We start from the raw sequence: 13,823 nt of genomic DNA, 5'->3' as shown, positions 1-13,823 counted from the left end.
AAGTAAAAGATATTTCAGTTTTTCTGTAACTAAAACACAAAGCTCAGCAACAACTCTCAAAACAGCAACTGAAACTGAACTGAAAAGTGTCATACAATAATAGTTTTAGGGAAAAAATGTGAACTATTCCAATCAAAAAATGTCGATTAAAAGCATTTTCTACACTAATATAACTATGCATATTTTTTGAATACCCTGTGTATATTTATTTTAGCTTTTCTTAGCTTTTTTTGTCAAGTGCAGACAACGTAGCTGAATAACTAGCATTCAATCAAACAATACATTCAGAGACAAAAGGAACAAGACACACCATTCTGTGTAAGTTTGGTGGAACAGAGGAAGGAGGTGATCCAGAATGACTCCTTGGTTGCTTTCACAGCTTGGTTATTGCCTGGTAGGTTAGCTTTGGAGAAGGGCAGTTTGAGGTAGCGAGCACAGTCCTGAAGGTTAGCGTTCTCCTCACACTGGTCAGGAAATATCAGAACAGATTCATCAGGTTTTCACTCTTTTTAGATTTTTTACATACAGTATTTTTTATCATGAATTTACCTTACATATAAGTTTTTTTTTACTTGATATTTAAAAAAGAATAAATTGTCACTGATTCCAAGGACCAAAAAGCCAAACTGCCCTATTATGCAGAGTGTACAGCCTACAAGCAGGTCCATGAAGTGTTTCACAACTTAAACCTGAATTCTGAATAGGAACATATCAAGAAGCAAAATAAATATCACCATGTATGACATAATGATGCATGCTGACAGGTCATTGGAGAAATATCACTGTAATACCAAGTTTAACAACACTGTTCAGATCAATAATATCCTAATTTATATAAATTAATTACTAACTGATTTTGGGGGTGAGAAGTTAAGCAAAGACCTTTGGGTTAATGAAAGATCTATAGCATCCCAATACTGCTTTCCTCATGTCATTGTTCTTCTCTAATATTCTCAGGTTAATTGAAAATCTAAATCCTTTTCTGGAAAAGGAAAGGAGCACTGCACCAGGCAGGCAACATCGCATTATCTACAAGCCATTAGCAAAGCAAGATACAAAATGTGGTCAGCACTTTTATAACCTCCACTGTAAATGCTAACAACTCACTTTATTTCAGCCCATTTGTCTTAAAAAACTGCATGTAACGTCACCAAGCAAAACCCTGCTCACAGTCATACATCATAAGCCATGTTCGGGCCAATGTTAATAGAGCACTACTGAATAGTTGCTTCTGTTCTAGACGTTAAAAATTCTTTCAGCAAGAAGCAAGATATGAAATGGGTTATCCCAAGGAACCAAGGCCCATGATAATAAAACAAAATTTAGTTGTTGATATGAAGTATTATGGAACAGTAGCACAACTCCTTAATATAATGTCATTTTATTAGAACAAAATCATCAGAAAAAACAATATCATTTGTAAGTTTAATGATTCATAAAAATACCACACAAATATGTGTCAATTACAAGTCTTCCCCCATTATACAATCCTTTCCAATCTCCTGAGTGCCAGAGTGCCATCTAAGCTGCATAAATTGGTCACTGTGACGCTGAGAATGATCCACCATTCAAATGATACCTGCTCTGTGAGGGGTTCTGACCATCATAAATAACAAAGTGTAACAAAGTATGCTGAGCAACAGTTGTACTACAGTCTGTGATTATAGAACTATAAAATGCACCTGTGTGGTACAAGGTAGAAACAATAAAATAATTTCAAGGATGTTATGCATGATTTGTGGTTTTTTTATTTAAAAAAAACATAAATCATGCATATTTAAGCCCAAAAACATAAATAATAAAAGGATGTGGCCAAAATAGTGATGACAGATGGCAGCATTTAAAGGAATTAACTAGATGCTTTATTTCATTTCTTTAATATGTAGGTTTGATAGTTTGGTGAATATTTATTCATTATTTGCATTGCTGTATTATAGAATTCTTTGCTCTATGTAAAAAAAAACAAAACCTTAAATGGGGAGCTTGTTATGCATGATCAAATACGGCCTCAGGGGAAGCCTAAAGACAAACAGCAGAGCAGTGTGCATGTGTGTATGTGTATTTTTTCCAGGCACTGCAGGTTCAATCTGCTTATTCAAAATATGGATTAAAATGTGCATGTCTCTGGGCCGTTTTGCAAGCACATTTATTGATGTTTGCACACATTAACAAAAAGCCACTGTCATTTTATAGTTAGCTAATACAAATCTATGTAGTATGTGATATATCATGCATATCAATTATTAGACTCTGGGTAAGGTCTAAGAGGAAACGTGAAAAAAACATGAGATTCCAAACTTGGATTTATTTAAAAATACTGAGAAACTGGGTCTTCTGTGTCTTCAAACAAGTTGAACCGGGTAGACCAGCAAATCTGTCACTATCGGATAAACACTGCTTAAAGTTTTTTTTAGATTTGAGGACAGGATTCTCTCCGTCTTTCAACAGTGAAAAGACAACTCAAAGCCATGGGTCTGATATAATGCTTGGTTGTAAGTAAGCTGAAATAGACAAAGAAATATGAAAACATTCATTCATTCATTCATTATCTGTAACCTTTATCCAGTTCAGGGTCGTGGTGGGTCCAGAGCCTACCTGGAATCATTGGGCGCAAGGCAGGAATACACCCTGGAGGGGGCGCCAGTCCTTCACAGGGCAACACAGACTCACACATTCACACCTACGGACACTTTTGAGTCGCCAATCCACCTACTAACCTGTGTTTTTGGACTGTGGGAGGAAACTGGAGCACCCGGAGAAAACCAAAGCGGACACGGGGAGAACACACCAACTTTTCACAGACAGTCACCTGGAGCGGGTATCAAACCCACAACCTTCAGGTCCCTGGAGCTCTGTGACTATGACACTACCTGCTGCGCCACCGTGCCGCCCATATGGAAACATGCAATAAAGAAAAATCTTTGGACTGTTTGCCCGAAATGCGGAGAAAGATTTTTTGGGGGATTTTGATCATAAGATGCAAAAAATAAAATCAACTTCTAAAACCTTGATTTTAAAGGAACCTGAACTCGAGTTACAAACGAGTTTCTATGGTATTTCAAACAGTGAATGAAAACTTGCAGATAATTTAATTTACAAGCAACAGTCGTTTCTCTCTTCAAACATACCATTCCACCTTAAAAGACACAGAGCTTACGAATGTAAACAAATTGGAGAGAAATGCAGTTCCCCACAGTCGCAGATGTTGCCTTTAAGTAACATGGGTTTTAATATGCTGCAATGAAGTAACATAAGAGCAATAGCAGTATTTTGCCAACATTGTGAAGAGTTATACCACATACTAAGAACTCTATTAATGTAAGATACTAATTGAAAGTACCTTATGGACAATGAGCTCATGGGTGCCATCAGGCAAGGTCCGCCCATCTTCCTGCATCAGAGGAACGAAAGCGAAGCCGAACAGCTTCTTCTCTCCTTTGTCTTTCGCTGGAGAACACACACACGTCACATCACATTACATCCCATCAATTGCTTAGACATCAGTTTCCTCACTCACCTGAAAATTTAATACTGTTTCATGCGCGAGCCTTAAAGCTGGATTTCCACACAAAAATGTGGAACAACACTGTTTTAAACCATAAAAACCTCCTCAACTGAACAAATCTACATAGTCTCTGAATGTGGAAGGAAATTAGCTGTGAACTTAAATAAAAAAATAAATGTAGCGGTCCTTGATTCAGTTTTAAATATGACAATTTAACATGGAATCAAGTATTGATAAATTAATGAGCTTTTTCAAACTTTATTTATATCTACATACAGTTACACATTATGTTTAAACATGTGCTTGCTTATCTGATTCTTTTTTAGTAATTCAGGAAGATTGTTAAGGAGGTTATGAAATGGAAGGCTTTACACTAAATGATGAAACATGTCTGTGAGAAAGTGATGACATTCAGCCATAAGAGAATGAATAAATGAAGTCAGGGACTGATGTTTGATGATTATCTCTGGATCATAACACCACTCCAACTCAACCAAGAGGTACTGAACTAAGCTCCTTCTTTCTGGAGATTTACAGACCCACTGCTAGACTACTTCTAGCCACCCTCTAGCTCATGCAAGGCACTGCCAATGGTGACCTTATGCTTGTGTGCAGATGCTACAGTGTCCCACTCTATAGGCAGAGCCGTATACAACCATTTCCTCAGCAGCTAAATTCAAGTAATGTCTGGATACATTTGGACACACATAAAACCTATGAATCAGCCAATAAGCCTTTTTTTATCAAATATCTAGACTAACTTTTTCAGCTTTTAGCTTCCCCATTACTGCATGTGTAAATTAAAGGCCTATTAGTGAAATGTACTCCCTGGAGGGTTCTGCTCCAGATCCTGCACTGTCATTCATGTGAAGCAAATTGATGTAATGTCATTTGTGCATGCTTCCCTGCAAGCCTTAGAGCTAGAGAGAAAATAATTGTGTCTCTACAAATGAATGGCTCAGTACAGACTCTATGTGCTGACACAAGAATGTGTTATCTGTATAGTCACACTGATTTTTCTTCACTTATTTACATTTAAGTCCAAAGTGCAAAAATATGTTTTAACAATTTGAGTATACTCAGAGGCACTCATCTTAATCTTAATCATCATTAAAGTGTTTTTCTTGCTATGAAGAACAGGTTTAGCCTGTATAATAATTTGAGGGTATTCTCATCAAAACTGTTGTTAAAGGAACACTAGGTAAGATTAGTTTGTTTGTTTGCATTTTTACAGCACTGCACTGAAATTAATGGGGAAGGGGGAGGGGATATGGTTTCCTACCCTGCTACAAATGTTACATAGATCAGCTTCTGCAGTGCTAAGTACAAAGTAGCAAAGACAGTGGCTGTATTCTCCCTATTGCAGGGCTGTGAAGCATCACAATGATTTTGAAGCTGTAATTCTATGCTAAGAATACTACATACTGTTCCTTTAATTTTGATTGTTTATATTAAACTTATGCCCTGTGAAGGACTGGCGCCCCCTCAAGGGTGTATTCCCGCCTTGCGCCCAATGATTCCAGGTAGGCTCTGGACCCACCGCGACCCTGAATTGGATAAGTGGTTACAGATAATGGATGAATGAATGAATGAATATTAAACTTATTTTGACTGACTATATTTTACTAAAACTGTCTGTGATATTTGAATAATTAGTGCATTATTTGGATGAAATATGAAGTGTCAGTTGGACTAAGAAACTGTAACGTGAGAGATTGAATCATATAGAAAAGTGTGTCTGATTTCCTTACTGGAGCAGTGTCGGAACTCGAACCGGACATGTGAGCCACGGAACATGTCGACTGGAATGGGTAGCTTGATCTGCTCGGACCAGCGAGGGCTGTTGTTGTGGTAAAGCACAAATGAGTGATATTCATCTGTACCTGGCTCTCCTGAACCTGCTGCTACATAGCCCTGTAGGACAAGATAAAGACACACACATACATGCATGCACACACACACACACACACACACACACACACCCTCCACGTAAGCATGCTGTAGTGTGGTAGGCTGCCCGTCAGCTTTAAGATTTTAAGTTGTCCGCAAAAGCAGGAAAACCACAAGCCAACAACAGCTCTTCTGCATGTGGTTTCACATGTAAAAGGCTGAAAATAAGCACATCACGGCTACTCAGATTAGCTGCACTGACATAGTGCTAACATGATTTGTGTATTGTCTTACTGCAAACACTCATGCTTGTGGATTTTAATGCTTGTACATTCTATAACCAGACAGCAGTATTTATTTTGGAATATTTTGGGTGTCATCATATTAAGTTGGGGTTTTCAGACCCTTGTTAACCAAAAGCAAATAGTTACACTGGTTAAATCTGACTACACTTTAGCGCTACTTGGCCCATTCTGGTCTGTTTACATATGTGATAATCAATCTTTACAGAACCCTGGAATAATCCCATTGATGAAAATGAGAAAATGTAGCTCAAAGCACATCATCAATCATATATTCTGTTTAATTTTATCCTTTATAATTGTAATATTTATTTATTTGTTTTAACTGAGTTAAAGTTAGCATGGCGGCAAAGTTAGCGGTTCATTTCCAGCCTTGCTGATTGATTTAGCTACAACAATGCAGTCCAGTCCAGCATTTTAAACAGGGACAAAAGCATAAAAAAAGAGATTATAAATGAGATAATGTTCAGTAAACCTTGTCCAACCGTTCACCAGAAGATATAAATGAAGGCAATTGTAGGCAGAGAATGCAAAAATTCTTCTCAGTTGCTTATTTAGAAACAAAGTAAGTTAATTACCCTGAGAATCTGTCCGTCCTCATCCAGTGCATATACAGTGATCTCCACATTTCTCGCTACAGTCTTCCCTCCCTTCTCAAACTCTCCTTTCTCCAGGGTGATGTACAGATCGTTTCGCATCTCCCCTGTAAGAATCCAGACAAATCAAATATGATTCAGCATTATTTAGTTTATTTATTAGTTTCTTTGGAATATGTGATTTTCTGCTTTTTTTCTGATGCAGACAAATGAATAATATTCACTCAATTGCCATTGAACATGAAATAAACTGAGAATGTTTTTTTCAGTAAATCATGTTAACCCTTACTAAGACTTCTTACTCAATAGCTACTTAAAATCTTTCGTATATAAAAACAAAAAAACTGGAAACTATGGACTATATAACAGCCTCTCACAAAACATGTATGTATGTATGTATTTCTGTGTGTGTGTGTGTGTGTGTGTGTGTGTGTGTATTACTCTTAAGAGAAGCCTAGGATGCACCTGTTGACTTGCATTTGACAGAGTTCTTATAGGTCATGTGGTTTGTGTTTGTGCAAATGCATTTTATCTGAAGCCTATGTCAGAGTCACATTTGAGTCAGTGTACTTGGACCAACTTTTCATGCTTCCTTAGTCTCTTACTCTTTCACAAACAGACACACACACACACACACACACACACACACACACACACACACACACACACACACACACACACATTGTCACAGACAGGAAGACTGGCTGTCACACCTTCAACAGTTATCATCAAATTTCACCCCCTTAACACACAATGAAAATACTGCACAAGCATTCTGTCTGCAGCATAAAAAAATCTAGAAAAAAATGGAAGTATGGTGCAGGTCTTTAAGCCCACTGCTACAAAAATAGCAGCATATCCACATTTACAGAGAAACAAGTACACAGTAAAAATCAAATTTAGGGAATACCTTACATTCTCCTAATTTTCAAAGTGACTGCCATGTAATGCCGATTCAAAATGCACCTGATGTAATTAGAAAGGATTCAGATGCAGTGTATTTTATAATTAAAAATATGTCTATATCACAAAGAGCTGTGATTAAAAAGTAAAGACCATTTTGTGGTGCTGCACCGGTACTGGTGCTAATCTAGCCCTGTTTCCTTAATTGTCAGACAAATCCTATTTATCTGGCAACACTCAGAATACAACAAAATACCTTTAGTTAACTAACCACATATAACCGTGGTACCTATTTTAATTGGGTGTAGCATAAATAATCATCTTATTTTGATTGATCTGCCGAAGGGTTCTTGGCCCCTTAACTGAATCTAACCAGAAAGTAAGGATGGGTAATTTTGTGAAAAATATAAAGATGGGAGGAAGAAAACACAGAAGACACACAAGTGAAACAATCAACACACTAAGCAATCTTAAAGTTGGTCAAGAAACTGCACTTAATCTAGTGATAAAGAACATCATAACTGCTTATCGCAACAGCATTTTCCAACTCCAAGTTCCCCCAATTCAGTTGTAGTAAGTTACAATCCAAATGAGTTCTCCCCCAACAAGTGATGCTACTAAGACGGGATGCTGAAAGTTAGCCAATATTTCTTCTGAGAAACGCCATTGAATCTATCCCAGCTGCCACTAAACTGGCAGCCTTGGATGGCTCAGCACGCTTGGAGGAGCACACTAACTGCCAGTTCTTTACATCAGCCAGATTAAAATGCCCATTTCTGCAAGAATTAGACTGAGTGACAGTGGGAAGGAAGAGGGCCATTCCATCCAGCCGTAGAGAGTGAGGACAATTATGCACTCTTGGACTACACTCAATTAATGACTATGGCATGACTAAAAATCAATCTTGCAATCTCCAGACAATATGGTAAATGCTAAGACTGATATTGAATGTGAATCTTACCCGAGCCTGACATGAGAAATGTCTGAACCCAACTGAACTGCCGGATTTATTCTGGGTCAGACAAATATTTCAAGCTCTAGCAGCTTCATCTCGTTGGGTATTTAGCATTTTTGGGCTTGCTGCTTTGTAAAGGCAGTAATTACAGACCAAGCGGCTGCATGCATGGGTGGCCTAGACCGTTTCATAGAGCCTGGATCAAAGAGGCAGAAAGGAAGAGGCAATAGAGCACAGGACACTGTGGAAGTAGTTTATATAAATAGTTTTTGGAGAAGCAGACAAGTGAGGCAATAGAGCATCTGCACAGGAGACGACAGAGAGCACTTCCCCTGCTTTAGCCAAACAGATCAGGAAGCATGCGTCTATGAGAGTGTATATGTATATATATATATATATATATATATATATATATATATATATATATATGTGTGTGTGTGTGTGTGTACACTGATACACACTTGGTCTAAGTATGTGCTCCCAGTTTAACATTTCTCACTGACCGAGGTTAGACTTCAAAGCCTGAGCTACCCAGATTTACTGCCATACCAACCGTTGCTGGGGAAACGACCAGAGCCTTACAGTAAATTCTCTGGATATGGTTCTAAGATGAGGGGCAGACATTGGTTAATGAGAGGGAATAGAGGAACAGCACAATTACTCACACACACACACACGCAAACACACAAATACGCACGCACACAAGCATGCATGGACAACCAGCCTCACAAACACCCCGGGGACTGACTCACTTAAAATATAGCAAGCAGCCTGAGGCCATAATTATCTCCAGTGAAGGCACATTTATATGGAGACACTAACTGCTCACAGAAAACAAATCTGAAACATGCATGATTGGCATCCATACAGTGGGGTCCAAAAACTGAGCCCTAGTGTTGTAGTCAAGACCGCTAAATCCAAGGCTGGGACACTTAGAATCTGAGCTAAGACCAATATTTTTAGTAGTCAAATCCCAGACTGGCAGTGGCAAAGACTTTCACAAGCCTGGGACCTGCTTAAGGTTGTTTTGTTATTCCTCTTAAAATTATAACAAGAAAATAGAAATAATTTAAATAGTTTGCAAACAATCTTACATTCATTATCTGTCATTATACATAATATATAAACAAATATGATTCTATTTCAAGGGTGGCATGGTGCAGGTAGCGTCGCAGTCACACAGCTCCATGAACCTGAAGGTTGTGGGTTCAAGTCCAGCTCCGGGTGACTGTCTGTGAGGAGTTGGTGTGTTCTCCCTGTGTCTGTGTGGGTTTCCTCTGGGTGCTCCGGTTTCCTCCCACAGTCCAAAAACACACGTTGGTAGGTGGATTGGCGACTCAAATGTGTCTTTAGGTGTGAGTGAATGTGTGTGTGTTGACCTGTGAAGGACTGGCGCCCCCTCCAGGGTGTATTCCCGCCTTGTGCCCAATGATTCCTGGTAGGCTCTGGACCCACCGCGACCCTGAACTGGATAAGCAGTTACCGATAGTGAATGAATGAATGATAATATTTAATTATATATTTGTAAAATGTATTATTAAGTCATATATAGCCTAAAACTATCATCAATTATTATTATAGTATATTATGTCTTAGTTCTACTAAGGCAATGTTACATTTGGAAGCAAACAACGGTGAAAATTCTGTGTCCTGATTCTCCAGAAATCCAGAAGTCAGCACATGTATTCCACTTTTCATTCATTCATTGTCTGTAACCACGTATTCAGTTCAGGGTGGCAATGAGTCCAGAACCTACCTGGAATCATTGGGCACACAGCGGGAACACACCCTGGAGGTCACACACTCACACATTCAGAAGAAACCAGAACACCTGGAGGAAACCCACACGGACACGGGGAGAACACACCAAACTCCTCACAGACTGACACCCAGAGTGGCACTTGAACCCACAAACTCAGGAACCTGGAGCTGCGTGATAGTGACACTACCTGTTTCACCACCGTGCTGCCCCACATCTATTGCATACTTTATTATTATTAAATATGAAAATATTAATACAATTAAAAATTTCATCATGGAAAGATCCTTGACCAGCATGGAACAAACGTCTGAGCTGCACTAAAAGTCCCTAGGCCAGTTTACAGCTTGAGTATATCATAATACATATAATAATGATAGGTAAATATAGACCAAATTCTATTATATATATATATATATATATATATATATATATATATATATATATATGAAGCAGCAGCCAATATACCAAACAATAACATTATTATTAATATTAATAATGAAAAAGAGCAGTAACTTGTTTCTCTCCATTAGCCAAACTGAGTGCAGATGTATTAGGTCATATAGAGAAAGAACTGGTTCATTCAGTTTGACTGGATTGTTAATATTCAATATTCAATAATCATTATGATCTTCATCATCTTATTTGCCCTTTAATCCATTTCAAGGTGTCAACAGGGCAATCAAATAACTTAAGCACCTCTTGTCCCCTCAACTTCCTCCAACTCCTCCTTGGGGATCCCCAGGCATTCCCAGGCCAGCTGGGAGATAAAATGTCCTGGGTCAACCTCGGGGCCTCCTTCCAGTTGCCCATGCCTGATAGACTACAGGCATACATCCAGTGGGAGGCATACAGGAGGGATCCTTATCAGATTACCAAACCATCTCAAACCATGGTTATGGTCCTTGTCAGTAAAATAAATAAATAAATAGTTCAGTTTCTCATCTGCATTGGATTCGTCTGGTCTTGTCAACAAATTCCAAGTCCACATTTCACTCTGAGACTGAGACAAGACCGAATGCACACTTGATTAAAACCTCTCATTTATGAACTCAAGACCGAGAATGAGTACACGAGCACCACCACATTTTCAGATATTTATTCTAACTCATTGATCGCAAAACTGAGCTGATATACTGACAATATTGAGGTATACATGATTCAAATATGGGACACCGCAGCATGGTCTTTAGCTTATAAACATGAAAACCAGGGTGTTGTATTCAAGGACAGTCAAAAGCTAGGATCAGTCGAATGACAGTTATGAATCAGCCTGTACCAACACAGTGGACATTCTCACCTGGCATGATGACATCAGAAAAGCCCAGTTTTCTGGTAATGGACACTCCTCTTGTGAAAATGGCCATGTACTCCCTCCGCAACTGCTCAATGTCCCCATGGAGTAACTGCAGTGCCACAGCGAGACCTTGGGGAGATAAAGAACCTGTTATCCATTCGACAACTTCACAAATAACAAAGCTGCTTTGAAAGGGCCTGTATTTCACGTTTTGTATATTATTCACCCTTTGTTGAATAAGCCTTATTGCTGAATAGATGGTGAAATGTTAATGTTCTCATCATTAGAAATCACAATTACACAAATACTCTATGGACTAGAGAGTTAATGTATGTTTTAAAACTTTACATTTACATATTATATAAAACTTGGCAATGTCAGAAAAGAAGGGAAAATCCATATTTCATTTTGATACAAAATATCTTTTCTAATTATTTTCAAAAATGAAGAACAAGGCTCCAGAGTGATGCAGCTTTCTTAGCTTTGCCAATATTAACTGAGGTCGCAAGTTTGATTCCCAATGATGCCTAAACTACCTGAGGCCAGGAGTCCTAGAGGGCACAGCTGGCCCCTTTATCTGGGTGGGTATGATGGCCCTCATTCTCTCCTCATCACAAGCAAAATTCTAGCTAGCCCAGGTGTCTATTAGCTGCCATAGCAGATCTAGACTGTTAGCATTCTCCCCCAAGCATGCTGAGCTGTACAGTTGTGCTATATTATCAGCAATTTAAAAAGCGGCAGAAGATGCCTACCCTCCCCCTCCCAGGCTGGTGCCATAATGTGCGACTGGGGGAGTGTCCTTATGGATGGAATTGTCCATTTAAAAAAAATGTAGAATAAAAAATACATAAAATGGGAAAATAATATACAAAGAAAAACAGAAAATGATGCAATATTTTGCTCTGAGGATAACAGTATACTGCACAATAACAAGTGATTGATGTGGTTACTTTTTAATATCTGTTGTTGTTTTTAATTCATTTAGATTTATTTTCTCAAGTTACACTTTAAATAGTTTATAAATGCTAAATAAAAAGCATACTTTTACTAGTGCATTGCAACACATTCTAGCAGTTCCAGTACATACTGTGTACTGTGTATTGCAATGTTATATTTTGGCCACACTGCACACACTTATTTCAATCACAATACCCACATCAAACCTGTGATAAAGTGGCAGTGTAATCAATTAAAAAGCTGCTATAATAAACTCCCATAGCTAATGCAGGAATAGACACAAAACAGTCAAACCAAAGGGCCCAGCTGCTACTCAGTGATAGCAGAGTTCTTCTCCACTTTCTCATCAATTACAGCACAGAGGCCTTCCCTTCAAATGTTTGGAGAAAGTCTGGGTTCATGAATAATCAGTAAGGGGAGGTTTCTCCCTCTGGGTTAGGTGTATTGCACTGAGCTCCAGGCATGACTACATTCTCTTTCATGTGTTTCAGTCCCATAGCGCATGCGCCTACACACGCACACACACACACACACACACACACACACAGTCTGCCAGCTTCCTTACAGGGCCAGGGTTACAACTGTTCATTAGCATTCTGTTTGGCACCACAAACCATCCAATACCTCCCAGCTGCTCTATACTTCATGCAGGCTGAGAGATTACACTATGGTCACAAGTTTGTGGACACACCCAGGGTTTGCTCTTAACAGGATGCTCTATGTAAAATGCAGGGTGTTGTATATATGTAGGTTTGAGAGCCCCTCCTACAGAGTTCCCACAGAAACGTTGTTTTCTGTTACAATAATGATTCAAGCTGGTTTCAAAATGAGTGTGGTGAATTTACCATTTTAAACATGTGACATGGAATGATAAGCATGGCGCAGGCGCAAAATTTCTCAGAGGTAGGTGCCGTACAAAGCAGAGTCTCTCAAGACACACGTGTGGGGTCAAATAAAGTTGAAGTGTTTCTTTAACAATGTTCTACTGGAAAATCTCAGTATAGTACAGTAAGGGAGAAGCAGGTGTGTCTAGTGTTGGTAGTGCCTTTGTTGTTACTGTACACTAAAGACCCTTTCTCATTTTACAGAGAGTAAAGCTGAATTTGCACTCGAGTGGTGTATGGAGTAGGAGTGGATTTGAGCTTGGTATTTAATACTAAAGTGATGCCTCTTCTCTTTTTTTATATTTCTTTATATCTCTTTAAATAATTTTCTAATGTATTGTTTATAATAATAAAAAAGCACCATTTTTTTATTATTAATATGTAAGTTGCTATCTCAATATTCCAAGATACTATCTCATTAGTTATTCATATCAATATATTGAGATACTAAGCCAATATATTAAGACAGTATACAATCTCAATATATTGACTTAGTATCTCAAAAAAATGAGATTGTAATACAAGTATCTTGAAATATTGAGATAGCAACTTACATATTCATGAAAAAACATGCTGCCTTTTTTATTATTATTTTTATGTGGTGGTAACAGTCTTTCATAACATTGTTCATGAAAGTTGTTCAATAAATACATTTGTCTTGCCTTTTGGTGTTTATCATGAGAATATGGGGTTATTCAGGCCTGCAACTGTAATGCTAAGTAATACATCTTTCGTTAGTTCCATTAGCCTAATTTAAAAGCAAAACAACACTAAA

General features: G+C 38.3%; 1 protein-coding gene across 3 annotated transcripts in view; it reads right to left on the bottom strand.

Moving 5' to 3' along the window:
* Nucleotides 1–13,823, bottom strand: part of dock4b (dedicator of cytokinesis 4b) — a 156,178-nt gene that overhangs the window by 67,878 nt on the left and 74,477 nt on the right. For all 3 annotated transcript variants that reach the window (XM_066666918.1, XM_066666920.1, XM_066666919.1), the window contains exons 13-17: nt 11,211–11,336; nt 6,276–6,400; nt 5,257–5,419; nt 3,341–3,447; nt 311–464 (exon numbers count right to left, since the gene is read on the bottom strand). In XM_066666918.1, the coding sequence (XP_066523015.1) occupies nt 311–464; nt 3,341–3,447; nt 5,257–5,419; nt 6,276–6,400; nt 11,211–11,336 (675 nt within the window). The remainder of the gene's footprint in view (nt 1–310; nt 465–3,340; nt 3,448–5,256; nt 5,420–6,275; nt 6,401–11,210; nt 11,337–13,823) is intronic.

This window comes from Hoplias malabaricus, chromosome 4, assembly GCF_029633855.1.
Source record: "Hoplias malabaricus isolate fHopMal1 chromosome 4, fHopMal1.hap1, whole genome shotgun sequence".
NCBI classification, from domain to species: Eukaryota; Metazoa; Chordata; class Actinopteri; order Characiformes; family Erythrinidae; genus Hoplias; species Hoplias malabaricus.
This window is presented reverse-complemented; position numbering and strand designations above follow the sequence as displayed.